This window comes from Rhinatrema bivittatum, chromosome 1, assembly GCF_901001135.1.
Source record: "Rhinatrema bivittatum chromosome 1, aRhiBiv1.1, whole genome shotgun sequence".
NCBI lineage: Eukaryota > Metazoa > Chordata > Amphibia > Gymnophiona > Rhinatrematidae > Rhinatrema > Rhinatrema bivittatum.
The window spans coordinates 294,174,451-294,193,413 of NC_042615.1; the positions used below are offsets into that span (position 1 = coordinate 294,174,451).

Below are 18,963 nucleotides of genomic sequence, written 5' to 3' on the forward strand. Positions count from 1 at the left end.
GAGGTAGCTACCATGTCCTTCCCCACCTCAATATGCCAAAACCACATTGCCTGCAAAGAACTATCTCTCCTGACATAGCTAAAGCAGCTGACAAGAGAGATCCTTGGCTCACCCCAGAAAAGTAGACCCCAGCACAAATTTCTGTACCACACTATCTCAAAAAGTCTATCAAAGACATAGACACTGGCATACTGGGCACACAAGTTTGCAATCTGGCCAGACCTATCCAAGGTGATTCATCACTATCCTTCCTGCCCACCATCCAGCATGCCTAGAGAATGTGTCTTCTTAATGAGAGGGAACATGATAAGCCCTCATTACTCAAGGCTGGCACCAGAGTTGATAGAAAATCTTGTCATTTAGAAAATCAATCTGCCTTTTTTTCAGTTTCCAGAATTTCTGTGAAAATGGCAACATGACTAAAAGCACCTTGAAGACCTTGAGTCTTGTTGTATATCTTTAGGATCCCAGCCTAGTTCTTCCACCCTTCTTTCTTGGTTATACTGGGGTATGCTGTCCCCAAAAACCCTTAGTCAGAAGGAAGAAATACCATCACAAGAGAAAGGATGTACAGGAGAGACTGTTTATATTTCTGAATATAGGAAGAAAGAACTAATGCAAGACCAGATAATCAACAAAGTGAAGAGACTATGTTCAGCTACAAATTATGGGAAAAGCTTTCTTATAAAGCAAACCTCACAAATTACCAGGACAGCCACACTGATGAGACACCTTTTACATGTTCTGATTATGACAACATTTTCAATTGGAAAGAAAATTTCACATGAAACCCAAAATTATACACAGCACCAAGATCAAATTCAAGTACGGAATGTAATAAAAGCTTATGTAACAAAAATGATATTGATGACAGACCATTCTCTTGTACTAAATCTGACAGGAAGATAGACATCTCCCATGACATTCTGCCTAGCTTCTATACCCATCATGCCACATCTTGTGAGTCTTTCTACCACTCAGCTTTCCTGCTATATCCAGATTTTACACCTTGGAGTTTTTCTGCCACATCCTAGACTCTACCCCTTGTGGTTTTCTTGCCACTGTAGGGGGCATTGTTTGGCCCCTTTCATGGTGTCTTGATGAGTTACTGCCACTCTTTGTTCTGCTTAGGCCCTTTATCATTGTCTTGAGACTTTTCCTGCCACATTTTTTGCTTCATGGTGCCTTAGAATATTGATGTCATTCTTGGTACTACTCTGCCTCTCGAGCTGACTTCAAGGATTTATACCATTGTTATTGCTGCCCTTTTTTGAAGCCTTGGGGTATTCTTTCCCATCTTGCTGCTGTTTTGCTCCTCCAAGGGTACCTTGAAGAACCCCTGCCACTGAGGATAACCCTTTGCCCCTTTATGGTGCCTAAGGTTATTCATGCCACTTTTGGTGCCATGTTGCTTGTGCCATGGTAATATGTCACCATGCTTCACCCTTCTGACGATGTCAACCTACCAGTTTTATTAGAATTGATGAGAAAATTCCAATTTTAGAGCTCAAAATAGGCTGCAATGCTTCCCCCAGGGAGGATAACTTTCAAATGCTTGTGGTGGTACTTATGCATGTATATGGCTGTACATAGTTTTAGCATAGTTTTTTATAACCCATATGTTTGACATATACAAGTTTTATAAAATACATGTAACTTTACCCCTCAAGATTCACGCATATGTAGGTTTATGCATGAATAAATGCATGTGTTGAAATAACGAATATCAAAATTTTGAAAGCGCATACTTTTCCTACCTATTTTAAAAATATACAAGCGTATATTTTATACACAAAAGTAAATGAGGATTTACTCGCATACATTGGGATTTCCACACAAAAGTCGGCCATTTTCAAACATGTGTGCACCAAGGAAATTACCAGTTTTACCAATTAGTCCACTAGTTCACATAGTCCTTGACCTTTTGGTTCTTTAGCCTGAACTCCTCCCAGTTCACTCAGATCTCCCACGCGTTCAATAGTACACAATAAACATGTTTAATATCACTTATTCCAGATAATTAGCAGGTGTAAAATTAAGAGAGTAAGTTGACAAATGTCTGCTTAAGATTCTTTTAAAATAGCAACTTATGCATTTGTTGGCCCAAACCTGGAACAACCCTAGACCACCCGTTTTTTATGCACATGAAAGTGAATATATGAGCATATTTTCTACTTTTATAAAATTTGAAATATGCAAGTAGAGGTTACTTTTGTATGTATAGGTTAATTTTTACTCATGTACATTTTTGCAAATTGACTTGATAGACTATAATGATAAAAGAATGAACAAATAAATGAAAATGTATTTTTTTGTTTTAAACTAATGAACTGAATGGAGATGCCCTTTGAACCAAAACAAAACTATTTCCTCTACATATCCTTACCATTCTGCGAGGCCTGATGCTAGGTTTAAATTGACTATGGTGCTTCTAGTAGCCCTGGAGTCCCCTCTTTCAGGCCGATACAGTAAAAATCGCGGGAGAGCGGGCAAGCGCCCGCTCTCCCGGTGCGCGCGATTCAGTAAATTTATTTAAATTAGGGCCCGTGGTAAAAAGAGGTGCTAGGGACATTAGCACGTCCCTAGTGCCTGTTTTTGGACAGGAGCGGCTGTCAGCGAGTTTGACAGCCGACACTCAATTTTGTTGGCGTCGGTTCTCAAATCCGCTGACAGCCACAGGTTCGGAAACCGGACACCAGCAAAATTGAGCGTCCGGTTTTCAACCCGTGAGCCGCAGGCCATTTAAATTTTTTTTTTTTAATTTTTAACTATTTGTAATTTTTGGGACCTCCGACTTAATATCACCATGATATTAAGCCGGAGCGCACTGTACTGTATCGGCCCGTTTGTTTGGGCTCTAGTTCAGCTGCATCTACCACTTCACACTCTCCCAGTAAATCTGGATCCAGCCACAACACACACACACACACACACATATATACACACACACACACATTATAGCTATATGCAGGTTCTCAAGAAAGGACCCAAAAAATGTACTCACAGGGAAAGAAAAAAGAATATGCCTCGTGTGATCCCAGTCACTCTTGAAGCCACAGAGGTACTCTTCCATACTCTACTTGATCCTCTCTGTACTGGTTTCATTTATGCCTGCCTGAAAAACATGGAAAAGTAGGAGATATTTCAAATTTATAACATGACTACATAAGCAGCTATGAATTATCTACTAGCCACACACACATCAACTCCTTTGAAAGATAGGAAATATCAACTATCCATAAACTTCTAACATAACAAAAAATATTATGCATGCATAAAAATAACTAAAAAATACTACTTACTGAAATACAAAGCTGTAGCCAACAGGAGATACATTCTATATCATAGTATTGATCCAGATAGAAAAGCTTGAGGAAATGGGGAAGAGCTTGTAATGCAGCTCCTATAAAGAAAACTTATTCAAAATGCAGTAACTTAAGTGCTGTGTGACTGCAAGTACAGTGGTAGTGTAACCCCTGTAATTAAGAGCTTACATTGGCTTCTTCTCTTTTCAGATAACATTAAGTTTTAATTTTGGTCTTTAAATCACTGAATGGCTATGGACCAGGTTACTTTAGGGATCACCTGTCTACTTATTATCCATCCAATATATTAAGATCAGCTCATAATGCCCTTTTATAGCAACACCATCAGTGAAAAAGATTAAACTGGTTAGGACATGGAAAAAGGCTTTTTCTTTGTTTAGCCTTGTCTTTATAAAATTATGTCCTGAGAGAAATATGCCTTATTAAAGACTACAATCTTTTTAGATGCCTGGTGATAACATGGCTTTTCTAAGAGACTTTAAAATTCCTAAACTGGATTTATGATTATATGTTTTGTTATCTGTTGATGCATTTTTATTTTAGCCTTATTTGATCATGGTTCTATCTTCTGGATACTGCTTTCCCGTTTTTATAAATTTTATGATTGATATTGTTTTGTTGTTTTGATGTATTTATTTGGAAGCCGATATTCAAAAGCCATTTACACTGATAACCAAAAGGTTATCTGTAAATGGCTTACCTGGCTATATTCAGCCTTTGTCTGGTTACATTCTATCCAGATAAGTTGGAGACATTCTGGGGGCATAACTGGGAAGAGTTGAGTTAGCTGGCTAAGGGAATTGAGAGAGAGAGAGAAGAGAGAAGAGAGAGAGAGAGAGAGAGAGAGAGAGAGATTGACTAGTCATAGTGCCTGCTCCTTAGATAGGTATTTGTATCCCTATGGTAGGCCCACCTAGTAACTCGAGGTGAGGTTTAGGTATTAGTGTAGGGGGTTAGGAACCACCTTGACATTCAGTGTGAGACTTACGAACAGAACAGTGGTCTCTTGTGAACATTCGATGGCCTTTGGAGTGCGGAAACTCACCCAAAGATGAGATTTGGACAATGTTCTCTCAACCTAGCTAGATGTTACCCAGATAGAGTGTCCATCAAGCTAGGTTGAGAGAACATTGCATAAATCTCATCTTTGGGTGAGTTTCCTCACTCTGAGGGTCATCAAATGTTCACAAGAGACCACTGTTCTGTTCGTACGTCTAACATTGAATGTCAAAGTGGCCCCTAACCCCCTACACTAATACCTAAACCTCACCTCGAGTTACTAGGTGGGCCTACCACAGCGATACAAATACCTATCTAGGAAGAAAGCACTAAGCCTAGTCTTTCTCCCTCTCTCTCATCTGAGCTCCCTAGGACCATTAACAATGGTCCCCCAGTGGTTGAATGCAGGAAATACAACAGGTCTGGCACTTATTGCAATTTGTGCTAACTTAGCTCTTCACATAGGTAATTGTATATTAGCATAAAAGATGCCCCTTTTGCTATTGCATGCGATACTTATCGCATTTTGATAAATCCAGGCCTAAGTCTGGTCGGGTCAAAGAAGTTCGCCAGCTAGAGTTATCCGGCTAACTACTCAACATAGCCAGCTATATTCAATTGTGCGGTTGTACTATTGAATATGCCTCCAAAGTTAGCCAGATAAGTTTATCTGGCTAACTTTGCTATTCGGACTGTGTCTGAATATAGGCCTCTTGGTTTATATTTTGTGAACTACTAACTTGTCTTGGGTACACAGTGAAAAAGATGTATTATAAATTAAACTGTTATGATATTTGTTTTTATTTATTTTTATATTTATTTATTAAATTTCAAAATACATCAAATGAATAATTCACCATGCAATCACAAAAATCACTATAAAAATAAATATAAAAATAAACAAAGAAAGAGGATAATATGAATAATATGAATAATCCCAGTCCTCAACAAAGGGGAAGAAGAAAGAAAGAAAATAGAAGTTAACCAGCTTAAAAAGAAAAAATATAGCTACAATTGCTACAATTATATCATGGTCCCCCCAAAAAATTCCACCAGCTTAGCATTCACATGACTGAATAAAAGTAAAAAGTTTTCAGCATCCAGTTTTGACCATAAGAAAACTTTCCATATGAGAAGGGTTAAAAAAATTAACTTATTCCCTTGAAGACAGATATAATATGAGGCACCCCAGACCATCATAACTCTCCATCACCCTTCCATACTCACAAGCAAATATGCCATAAAAACATTGACATGACATTGGTGGTCAAAGGCCACAGCTTTAGTCAACCCTGTACCCGAGCCATAAATTTCACCAATTAACACTGAACCCCCCCAACCACCAATTTACCCCGGTCGTTCATCTACCACACACAAGCAGAACACTCTACTCCCAGGTCACTCAACCTGTAAACAATACTAAAAATCAGGCACCTGCCACATCCAGTAAGTAATATGCCACCAAAAAACAGAGCTGTACCTAGCTCCAGCACATAATGCCACTTCTGACAGGCATAACATTACATACATAGAAACATAGAAATGACGGCAGAAAAAGACTAATCGGCCCATCCAGTCTGCCCAACAAGCTCCCACATTTATTTTCCCAAACTTATCTGTTTCACCAACCACCAAGTTCAGGGCCCTTGTTGGTAACTGTTTGATTCAAATTTCCTGCCATCCCCTGCCATTAATGCAGAGGAGGGTAATGTTGGAGTTGCATCAAAAGTGAGCATAAGGCTTAATGGTTAATGGTAGTAACCGCCACATCAAGCAAGTTACCCCGATGCTTGTTTATCCAGACTGCACAGATCAATGCCTTTTTGGATGTTGTCTTAATGTAAATCCTCTTTTCCACATTTATCCCTGCCGTTTAAGCAGAGAGCAACGCTGTATGCATTCAAAGTGATGTATCAAGCTTAATTGGTTTAGGGTAGTATCCACAATAATAAGCAATCTACGCCCATGCTTGTTTACCCAGATTGTGAAGTTCAGCCCTTGTTGGTTGTTGTCTGAATGCAAATCCTCTTTCCCACATTTCCCCCCTGCCACTGAAGCAGAGAGCAACGCTGTACATGCATTCAAATTGATGTATCAGGCTTAATTGATTTAGGGTAGTAACTGCCGTAATAAGCAAGCTACCCCCACACTTATTTGTTTACCCAGATTGTGAAGTTCAGTCCTTGTTGGTTGTTGTCTGAATGCAAATCCTCTTTTCCACATTTCACCTTGCCGTTGAAGCAGAGAGTAATGTTGGAGTTGCATTAACCGTGTGAAGGCTTATTGAATAAGGGTAGTAATCACTAGGTAGTAGCCTCTGTTCCAGTAAGCCATCCCCATGGCTCTTCTCTTCATTCCCATCCTCTAGCCTTTATGGATCCACAGTGTTCATCCCATGCCCCTTTGAAATCCTTCACAGTTTTAGTCTTCACCACTTCCTCCGGAAGGGCATTCCAGGCATCCACCACCCTCTCTGTGAAGAAATACTTCCTGACATTGGTTCCGAATCTTCCTCTCTGGAGTTTCAAATTCTGACCCCTAGTTCTACTGATTTTTTTCCAACGTAAAAGGTTTGTTGTTGACCATGGATCATTAGAACCTTTCAAGTATCTGAAAGTCAGTATCATATCACCCCTGCTTCTCCTCTCCTCCAGGGTATACATATTTAGGTTCTTCAATCTCTCTTCATAAGTCATTTTATGAAGACTATCCACCTTTTTGGTCACCCTTCTCTGGACCGCCTCCATCCTGTCTCTGTCCCTTTGGAGCTACGGTCTCCAGAACTGAACACAGTACTCCAGGTGAGGCCTCACCAAGGCCCTGTACAAGGGGATCATCACTTCCTTTCTCTTACTAGATTTTCCTCTCTCTATACAGGCCAGCATTTTTCTGGCTTTAGCTATCGCTTGGTCACATTGTTTCACCAACTTTAGATCGGTAGACACTATCACCCCATGGTCTCTCTCCTGCTCCATGCACATCAGCCCTTCACCCCCCATCAAATACAGTTCTTTTGGATTTCCACACCCCATATGCATGACTCTGCACTTCTTGGCATTGAATCTCAGCTGCCATATCTTCGACCACTCTTCCAGCTTCCATAAATCCCATCTCATTCTCTCCACTCCTTCTGGCATGTCCACCCTGTTGCATGTCTAAGTATCACCCGAAAAAAGACAAACCTTACCTTCTATCCCGTCCGCAATGTCGCTCACAAAGATATTGAACAGGACTGGTCCCAACACAGATCCTTGCGGCACTCCACTTAACACTGCTCTCTCTTCAGAGTAAGTTCCATTTACCATCACACATTGTCTTCTGTCCGTCAACCAGTTGCAATCCAGGCCACCACCTTGGCACTCACTCCTAAACTTCTCATTTTATTCAAAATCTTCCTGTGCGGGACCATATCAAAAGCTTTGCTGAAATCCAAGTAGATGACATCAAGCACTCTTCCTCAATCTAATTCCCTAGTCACCCAATCAAAAAAATCAATCAGGTTTGTCTGACAGGACCTTCCCCTGGTGAATCCATGTTACCTCTGGTCCAGCAATTCTTCTGACTGTAGATATTTCACTATTCTTTCTTTCAGCAATGACTCCATTACTTTTCCCACCACCGAGGTGAGGCTAACCGGCCTGTAGTTTCCAGCCTCCTCTCTGCACCCATCCTTGTGAAGCTCTCCTCCAATCACTTGGCACCACTCCCGTTTCTAGAGATCTATTGAACAGGTCACGCAGCGGACCCGCCAGCACATCTCTGAGCTCCCTCATTATCCTGGGATGAACCTCATCAGGCCCCATGGCTTTGTCCACTTTTAGTTTTCCTAGCTCTTCCCATACATTCTCTTCTGTAAACGGAGTTACATCTACCCCACTCCCCTCCAGTTTCTTGTTAACTAGCGACGGTCCTTCTCCAGGGTCCAAACTAAAGTATTCATTTAATATTTCTGCCATTTCTTCTTCTCTCTCCACACATTGATCCTTTTCACCTTTCAATTTCACTATACCACTTTGAACTTTTCTTCTTTCTCTGATGTATCTGAAAAATGTTTTCTCACCTCGCTTTACCTCTTTGGCAATCCTTTCTTCCACTTGACTTTTTGCTGTCTTGATTACTTTCTTTGTCTCCCTCAGTTCCACCAGATATCCTTCCTTGTGCTGCTCCCTTTGGGATCCTTTATATTTCTTGAATGCTGTTCTTTTAGCTTTTATTTTGACAGCCACCTCCTTTGAGAACCAGATAGTTTTCATTTTTCTCTTGCTTTTCTTTACTTTTCTAACATATAGATTAGTTGCCTTGGTAATTACTCCTTTTAGTTTGGTCCATTGTTGTTCCACATCTCTCTTGTTCTCCCAGCCTTCTAGCTCTTCCTCTAGGTACTTCCCCATTTCATCAATGTCCATGTTTTTGAACTGCAAAACTCGGGTCTTCGTGCTTCTTCTCCATATCCTATATGTGATATGAAACCATACTGTTTGATGATCACTGGTGCTGAGGTGGGCACCCACTTGGAATTAGAGATATTATCTCCATTAGTGAGCACTAAATTGAGTATAGCTCCCTCCCTCAAGGGTTCCATTACCATTTGTTTGAACAGAGTCCCTTGCAGGGCATCTACTATCTCTCTACTACTGTTAGATTCTACAGAAGGGATTTTCCAGTCTACATCTGGCAGATTAAAATCTCCAACAATCACCACTTCTCCCTTCTTTCCCATCTTTTGGATGTCTTCAACCAGATCCCTGTCAAGTTCTTCCATTTGATTTGGAGGCCTGTAAACCACTCCAATAAAAATGGATGCCCCATCTTTTTTTTTAGGTTGGCCCATAGTGCTTCTTCTTTGCCCCATCTTCCTTGCAGCTCAGATGCTTGGATATTGTTTCCACCATTAGGGCTTGTAGATCTGGGATTTTATTGCCCAAACTACGAGCATTTGTGCTCACAGCTTTCCAGCTTTTCTCATTCAGGTTACTGCTTTTCTTGGACTCCTTTTGTGACTTATTTAGTTGAGTTTTGTTATCCACTTCACCCTTTTCCATTGCATTTGTATTTTGGGGATAACATTCTAATTTCTTTCTGCCACCCCCAGCATCTAGTTTAAATGCCTTATGACATAGGATTTGAATGTATCTCTTAGGATCCTTTTTCCTGCCACAGATAGATGTAAGCCATCTTTGACAAAGAGCTTTTTAATGTTCCATACACGGCCCCAGCCCCCAATAAATCCAAAACTTTGTTCCTTACACCAGGATTTGAGCCATACATTGAAGTTATTAATATGGCTTAGCCTCTCCTTCCTCTTTCATTAGAAATCCAATATTGATAACTACAAACTTGGGTAGACAGATAAACAAAAGATTCAACCATAAAGAACACAGAAAAACATCATAAGAGATCTGCAAAAGGGTGGGGTGGGAGAGATGAGAACATGGGAGGAAGGGTGAAATTGCCCAACCGCCTTTATACTCTCCTAAAGGGCCTTCTAATTTTCTTGGTCCCCTACACTTTGCCAGCCCAGCTGCCAACCAGCATGCGTCAGGAGGCCTGAAAAGGCACAAGGAACAATGGACCTCCCCCTATACTCACTCCACACATCTCTCCCCTTCACCCCCCCTCCCCACCGCCCCAGCAGACCACAACTACCTGTAACTTTTAAAAAATTTGGCCAAGAAAGAGAAAGAAAGAGAGAAGGGCGAGGGGGAAGGGATGAGGCGAGCATGAGGGGATGCTTGCTCAGCACAGGCCAGGGACTCACATTGTAACTGCCCGCTCTGGAACTTGCCCAGGTGAACACTCTATACATTTTTCATGGAAATTTTCGAAAAACTTGGCACCTAAAGCGGCTACTCACTGATGTATTTGAAGGCTTGCCTTCTTTCTAAACTGGGTGGCATGCGCCATTTTTGGAAAGAACCCCTCACTTTTTGGCCACAAAATGTAACGTTCTTATTTTTTAAACAGAGCTTGAGCAGCATACCTCTGTCATCTCAGAAGCGAAGAAAACAAGTAGAGTTTTCACGTCCGGATTTCATCCTGGAAAGCTTCCAGGAAGGTTGACAGATCTAATATCTAGTATTTGGAATCTTCAATATCTCCTTCAAAAATTTCCTATGAGATTCCTATGTAGATATAGTATCTTTGAGGACACATTGGTGACCTATACAAGGGCAATACTGCATCTTTTTACTGCATCTTTCCTCTGCTGATGCAAACAGCATTGACAGTCCACCTTCAGGTTAGCTGAGAGAATAATCTTTTTAATAATTGACTGGAAGGTTACCAAATACATCTTTTCTGATAAGAAGCAGATGGCCAAATTTTAAAAGGCCCGCGCGCGTAAAAATGGGGGGGTTATGTGCTTGGCCGGGCCTTGTGCGCGCCGCACGTATTTTAGAACAGGCCCAGCCATGCGTGTAACCCCCAACATGTACACAAGTTCCAGGCCTGCTGAAAGGGGCAGGCTGGGGATGGGGTCTGGGTGGGGAGGGGCAGGGAGGAAGGCGGGCCGGGACAGTGCCATTAGACGATGTCCCGGAGAAGCGCGCGCCAGCGTTACTTCTGCTCCTGAGGAGCAGTAAGTACAAAAATAAAAAAATGGGGATAGACTGGGTTAGTTTAGGGGTCGGGGAAGAGGGAGGAAGGATAGGTTTAGGGGTAAGGAAGTTCCCTCCCAGTCCGCTCCTTTATTGGATATAATATGAGGGAAGCCTCACTCGCGTCGCTGCGTATATTTTTCTAAAATCCCCCACCCCTGGCATGCAGAGCAGGCTACGCACCCACACATGTGTGGTTGGACATGAAAATTTGGCGTGCATGTGTGCAAGGGAAAAATCTTTTTAAAACATGTGCGTGCCGACATGCGCATGTTAGAAGATCGACACGTCCATGTGTATACACCGGGAAACGCGCGCACATGGACGTACACGCATGCCTTTTAAAATCGACCCCAGAGTGCCTACTTATTCTATTTATTTCTTTAAAATTGCTTATATTCCGCTTATTTTAGTGCAACTAATCTAAATAGATCTTTTTATCTTAATGACTAGATGATCTTTGGGAGACTGCTGTATCTTGGCCTCAGTATGGAAGGTTGATAAGTCTTCAGGTGTCACCATTCAGAGCAAAGGGCACCTCCACCATATCTAACCACATGAACCTGTACACTGACAAGGAACACTGATACCTCTCTCGAGATTCTGTGCTTGTCCACATCAACTCACAAGTCAAGTTCTTTGAGCCTCCATGATAACTCAAGTGGGGAGAGAAGGACTTATCTCTACTCTGGGATCTATCCTCAGACCAAGGGTTTTTTGTGATTGAGGACACTTTGACTAGGACTGGCCACCCGGTGTAACTACAATCTCAGACCTGCTTGAAGCTGGGCTTTCTCTGACCTGTAAAGTTTGTATGGGACCTCTTTTTAAGACCCAGACTGCTCTTGGGAACATCTTAATGTAGAAGCTCCATAAAGGGACATAAAGATCTGCCCAGACAAAGGCAGCACTCAACATGATGTTCTATAAGGGATGTCTTTTATAAGCACTTCAGGCATTTTTTTGAAACCACTGGCTTGCTTCACGGCCATATTGCAAAGAATAGTCAACATGACCTCAAAAGAAGAAGAAAGTTTCAAAGAAAGAGATGCATTCAGAATGAACAATGCAACTTAGTCAGTTGTGTTGAATATGGGTCAGTACAGCCAAAGTTGGAACACACATGTTAAGTTGCATGGCATGACAAAAAACAGAAAACATTAAAAGGTCTATCTAAGACAACTAAAAGGGACAAAGACATTAAAAAATGGATTGAAAGGACTCATGAATGAGCATGGACAGTGAAACAGACAATTAAAATTGGTAGACCTAAAATTATGGTTGCAGTATGGCAGGACATCTGACTCTGGAAAAAGTGGAAATTGAAGAATAGCTGGTCTGGCAGCACACAAACTCCCATGCATATGCAGAATTTTTCCTTAAAGCTCTATAAGAATCCTCTAGCACCAGAACAAGATGGAGACACAGAACCCATCTCATCTGTGTGGTTCATTGCAGTACTTTGTCATCAGAGAACAGAAACAGTAAGGTTCAAGCATATTTTCATGAAGCTGATAATGTACTGAATGATTCTGAACTAGGGTCAGTCTAAAAGCCTATTTAATGGTGCTTGCTATATACAGAATTTATTAGCTTTTATCGTAGAAATGGCTGAATCTGGATGGCCAAGTGTTTCCTTAACCCCTTATCCTAACTGTTAGGGTATGGAGTGAAGAATTTTCTGTATATAGTTTTGAGTGCATACTATCCTAGAAGGGATGTTGTGGACAATTAAATCTCATAGTAAAATATGTAATTGTTTGCAAAAGAAAAGCTCCTCCTTGATGTGCAGTACTGTTCATACAAAAGTGAGGGTAACATTTTCTGTTTTTACATACATATGGATCTTCCTTCAGTAGAACATGCTCTGTTATACCATTATGCATATAAAGTATTTTTTTAACTGTAAGTTTAAGGTTTCTATTTCTCATATCCTTTTCTCCACCACTGACTCCTACAGAGTTATGGCTTGTAAGTGATTTTGACTACAGTTAATGATGTAGTATGGTGACTGAAATGTGTGCAAGCATCTTTGGCTTCTTGTCCTAAAGTTGTGCTACAATCCATTCAATATATGTTTGGTGTGCTTCTTTGTCCAATTACAGATATCAGTGATATTAGAAGAGTGACTATACATACGCAGAAAGGTATAAAGTTACTTGTGCATGTTGTAATGATTCTTCATTACAACATACACATTCATGTTGGAGTAAAGATCAGACTAAAAACCTAAATATTGGGGGTTACATGGTTTACCTGAATTATTCAGGGCATTTTGATCATGTTTATTTTTAAAAAGTATCACTGTGATCATTATTTTCGCCAAGGAGATTTTTCTAAGTATTAAATGTGAGTGAATTAAGTGCCTAGTCATCTGTTTCAATAACCCCTCCCCTACACACTTTAAAATGGGGGCCTATTAGGCTAAGAAAAAATATACCCTTATCTGATCTTCTCCTCAGCCAGCTTGTCTTCTATATCTACAACTGTATTAGGAAATTCAGAGGATGACAGTTTTGAAAGATTTGATGCAAGTGTCTGAAAATATCAGCTATAAAAATGTAGTAGAAATTCTTGTTTTGGGAAAACTGTGGTCCAAAATCTGCTAAATGAGGACCTGCCTCTAAACAAAAGGACAAAAACAGCACTAACAGAGTCATTCCTCAAAATGTGTTAGGTTGTTATTGCGGGCTTTAGGACCCTAACGCCTGCGATAACACCAAAACATATGTGTTATTTATCATGTCGCGCGACACAAATGCAAATTTTGAAAACTTTATTCAAAGGGAAGGAGATGGGGTGGGATCTATGAAAATGAGGGGCATTAATGCAATGTGTAGTAGCATAACGCACGTTATCACACAGTTTTATGCTGGAAATAACTACACCTTTTTTCAAGGCGTTAAGCTGTGCGATATGTCCAAAATGGAATTTGTGATAAATATTGCAAATTCTGTTTCAGGCATTCTTGGAGAGGGGAGAAGAGGAGAGAAAGAGAGAGAGAGAGAGAGAGAAAACCTGTGAGGTGGCACACATAGGAGTCAATTATTTATACCACTATAGGAGGGCCAGCTAGTAACTCGAGGTGAGGTTTTGGTGGTGATCTAGGGTTTTGGGGCCAGTTTTACATGCACAGTACTAACAGTACAGTACATATCAGTAAAGATTTGACAAGATTCTGAGTGACAAAAGTCACACAAAGATGAGATGTCTTCAATGTTCTCACCCTAGCTTGATGCACTCTCTACCAGGGTACTATCAAGCTAGAGTGAGAGAACACAGTAGAAATCTCATCTTTGTGTGACTTTCCTCACTCAAAATCACATCAAATCTTCACTGATATGTACTGTGCTGTTCGTACTGTGCATGTAAAACTGGCCCCAAAACCCTAGAAAACCACCAAAACCTCACCTTCAGTTACTAGCTGGCCCTCCTATAGTGGTATAAATAGTTGACTCCTATGTGACCCAGCCCATAGGTTTTCTCTCTCTCTCAATATATCACATTTTGATGAATCTAAACTTGAACAGGCATCTGGCTTATAAAATAAAAAAGATCAAATGATGCCTGAGTTTCTGTTCCCCAAACCAGATTACTATCTGAAAATGAAAAGTGATTTGATCCCAGAAGCTGTTCATACATTTTCTACAATCAGAATACCTTTAAAGGTAAATTTTCAGCAGGAAGTAAGGATGTGGATTAGTTTGAAAAGACATAGACATTGTCTATGTTGCTTCTAGGGACCTTCATTTTCAGTTTTTATTTTAATTTTATTTTCACTGGGAATTTCTCAGTGTTTATTACAACAAGAACAAAAATGAAAATTATCTGAAAAACGACATGTCGTTTTTTTCCCCCATTGATTTCTCCTATTTTTATTCTTGTGGTAATAAACAGTGATTAATTCCTAGTCAAAATAACATAAAAACTGAAAACAAAGGAACTTAGTCGTTTCATGTCGTTTTCAAAATGAAACAATAGAAAAAAACCCACAACATTTTGTAGTTTTCCCTTTTATTGCTTTTAGTGCATACTATTTAGAAATAGTGTACACAAGTTGCACTATTTCTGAAACTTTAAAAAATGAAAAAAAAAAAATTGGAAAAGGTCTAAAAAGAAATTTGTCCCCAAATAACATGACACTAATTTTTTGGCCTGCACATCCCTACTAGGAACTTTGGCAGTTAGGTTCTGTGGGAAACGACCCCCAACTCCTCCACAGCAGCTAAACTTAGACACTAAAAAAATAAGAATGCTGGAAACATTCTCAAGGTGGGAAGAAAATTTAGCCACCTGGCACTGCAAAACTGATAGGCCTAAATCTTAGTGGTTACGTTTAGCTGCTAAGATTTAGGATCAGCCACACACTTTGCAACTAAAAAATGTGCCTATCATCGCTGGCTAAATTTTAGTTAAAAATCGTTAGGGATATGCATTTGTTTATTTTGTTTCAATTTTATTCGTGCACACTAAAAAAAACAAAAACAAAAAAGACATTTTCTTTTGGCTGTACATTCCTAACATACATAGGCACAGAGGGAACCTGAATGAAAACGGACTCTTAATTAAAGTACAGAACTGCTTTTCTGATTGTGAGGGTTTATGCACACATCAATTCTAACTAAATAAACTTCTCACTTCCTAAGAAGTTTAACAAAGGCAGAAAACAGAAGATCATCCTTAGTGAATATGGCCCTCAGAATAAAACTGTTGCTAAATTTGTGAGCCCTTCCACCCAACACCAAAATGGCACCTAGAATTTATATTAGTGCCTTTTATATATATATAAGGTATGACTGTATATATCTATATATCTTAAGAAATTCTCTCTTTCCTTTGATGTTTAGCAAATTGGTTTCAAAGTGATATTTTGGGGAGGAAGGGGATGCTGTATTTCTATAATACATTTACAGGAAAGAAAACATGCAGGGAGAATGGAGCTAAGAAACATAAAACACAATTAGGGTGCTGCTCTCAATTTACTGTTGCACTCAGGTTACATTTTTCACACAGCTTGGCGGGAATGTAATGTTTTGTTTTGTTTTTTTTTTAAATGCTTACCCGAGGGCCCTGATCACCTTGATCTCCCTGCAAAGAGGAAAGATGAGATGATAGTTTTAGCACAGCAGCTGTGTGCTACACCAGTGATTTCCACATACTGTAATCTCACATCACACTGCATCAGGATAACCTCTAGTGCCACTAAATGCCGCATGGACTAATACAGCAAATGCATAAATGTTCACTGACCTTATCGCCTTTGGGACCAGCTGGGCCCTGAAAGACATAAAAAGGACATGCGTGAGATTTTACCTGATGAAATGGGGAAAAGGAAACAGTAACTTGACTGACTTTTGACCATCCTCATGGCAAAAAGGAGAAACTGCTAGGATATCAAATTCTTTGGTCAGTTAAAAATTCCAGCAACTCCTGTGAAGAGAGATGGCATGTCATGAAACAGAATCCTGCACCAATTCATCCATAATATTAGAAAAATAATGACAACAATAAAGCTGTACCAATGACTTGGTATAGATCCTGAATTCTTATTCAGCATTTCTTCAGCATTCCCAGTCCTTCCTAAGCAGTATAGGAATGGTCAATAAAACCAAATGATGGCTGCACACTGCACGAGTAGGTAGGTATACAATCTGCAGGTGTCTTTCAGGACAGGGTGCCACAGAGGTGCTACTGAGCATGGGGAAGAGGCCACTTATCTGTGCATGAAGGACTTCCGTTGTTCTTGTACTGTTGTTTCTCAATGACCCTGAATCAAAGCACATGCTATACAACAGCATGACAAAAGCCCTGTTCAAAAGGTGCTACATTTCATCTACTCTCAGTCATAAACTTACTGATTTCCCAAACAGTAGATCAGTTTAGCAGCAGAATCAATATATACATGTAGAGTTATTAAACCTTCCTAACAGACAGGACTGCAAGCTTTGTCTTCCACCAGAAAAGAAGATGAAACACTTAACAGCATAATCTAACAAATACATTAACGTAAATACCCCATTTTAGCACACACGGGCCGATACAGTAAAAATCGCTGGACAGCAGGCGAGCGCGCACACAGGACACTCTCTTGTGCGCACAATACAGTAATTTAATTTATTTAAATTAGGGCCAGTGGTAAAAAGAGGCGCTAGGGACACTAGAGCGTCCCTAGCGCCTCTTTTCGGACAGGAGAGGCGGCTGTCAGCGGGTTTGACAGCCGACGCTCAATTTTGCTGGCGTCGGTTCTCAAGCCCGCTGACAGAACACGGGTACGGAAACTGGACGCCGGCAAAATTGAGCGTCCGGTTTTCAACCCGTGAGCCGTGGGCCTATTTCAAATTTTTTTTTTGTTTTTTTTACTTTTTTTAACTTTCGGGACCTCCGACTTAATATCGCCATGATATTAAGTCGGAAGGTGCACAGAAAAGCAGTTTTTACTGCTTTTCTGTGCACTTTCCTGATGCCCGGAGAAATTAACGCCTATCTTTGGGTAGGCGCTAATTTCTTAAAGTAAAATGTGCGGCTTGGCTGCACATTTTACTTACTGAATCACGCGGGAATACCTAATACGGCCATCAACATGCATTTGCATGTTGCGGGCGCTATTATGTTCGGGGAGGGGTTGAACGCGTGTTTTCGATGCGCTATTACCCCTTACTGAATAAGGGGTAAAGCTAATTGCGGCGGAGCGCACTGTACTGTATCAGCCTGACACTGTTTTAGATACTGTGTAAATTAGAAGTGTACAGGAGTAAAACATTTGTTTTGTTTTTCATTTCATTTCTTGTTTTGAATGAATTTTGTTTTGTTTAATGTTATTTTGTTTAGTTAGTTAAAAAAATAAACAAAAACTCCTTCCTCCCCCCCCCCCCTAAAAAAAAACAAACAAAAAAAGGAAACAGGGCCTCCTGAGGTCTCCTGTCCCCACCACCCATCCCTCTCACCCAGAAAAATGCCAGGGCCAGGATCCTCCCTGGTCCCCACTTACCTGGTAAGTCCCCTAGGACCTACACAATGCCCAAGCTTGGAGGCCTGGTCCCGATACTGGGGCCTAGGCCGGACGTCAGGGCCTCAGCCCAGGACCAGGCCTGATGCCAGGGCCCGGCCCAGAGGCAGTGTGCTGACACTGGGGCCTTAACCTAGGCCCGAACCCAATGCTGGGACTAGCCCAGAGGCCAGGTCCCAATGCCTGGGCACGGGCCCAGACCCAACACTACAGCAAAATTGAGCCCTCTACTGAGAATGATGCACCAGAGTTCATTTTTTTCCACATATCCCCAGTGGACACCATAATTTGAAGAATCTGTTGTCAAATTTAGGCCTGGGCCTTGGCCTAGACCGAGGCCCATGCATCAGGACCCAGCCTCTGGGCCAGGCCCTGGCTTGCACCTGGCTGTGGCATCTGATCCCCGACAGTTTAGGTAAGTGTGGATCAGGAAATTTCCTGGGCCTTTGCTTTGATCTTGGCAGAGGACCCAGCAATGGGCCAGGGCCTAGGCCGAGACCTCAGCATCATGGCCGATGTCTAGACAAGACCCCCAGCCTAGAGTTAGACTGAGGGGCCAGCATAGCACGCAAGTGTAGTCTGGGGTTCCTGCTTTCAGCCTCAGCCTATTTCCTAGGCGAGGCCATGGCTTTAAGCCTAAGCATAGGCCCAAGTGATTTATTTTTATTTTATTAGATTTTCAAAATGAAACAAGATTCCAACAAAATTAAGTCAGACTTCAAATCATTTCATTTTGAAAATGACCCAAAATGAAATAGGAAATTTTATTTCTCCTGAATGCACATCCCTAGTTTAAAGAAATGGAATAGACATATATAGCAGGTATGCAAAATACAAAGGAAAGTGTGGAAGTTTGAAATTGTCCGGATAAATGCCAATTTATCAGGCTAAGTAGAAGCACGTAACCAGATAAGTTCGAAAAGCACTACTTAGACAGACAAGTAGCGTTTTGCAGACTTATCCGGCTATGTAGACCTGCTGCTACTTAGCTGGATACATTAAAACATAACCAGATAAGTGCTGCTACTTATCCAAA

The 18,963-nt window shown here is 40.9% G+C and overlaps 1 protein-coding gene across 2 annotated transcripts in view; it reads right to left on the bottom strand.

The window, feature by feature from the left end:
• Nucleotides 1-18,963, bottom strand: part of COL25A1 (collagen type XXV alpha 1 chain) — a 971,115-nt gene that overhangs the window by 385,789 nt on the left and 566,363 nt on the right. For both annotated transcript variants that reach the window (XM_029596536.1, XM_029596528.1), the window contains exons 6-7: nt 16,172-16,198; nt 15,983-16,009 (exon numbers count right to left, since the gene is read on the bottom strand). In XM_029596536.1, the coding sequence (XP_029452396.1) occupies nt 15,983-16,009; nt 16,172-16,198 (54 nt within the window). The remainder of the gene's footprint in view (nt 1-15,982; nt 16,010-16,171; nt 16,199-18,963) is intronic.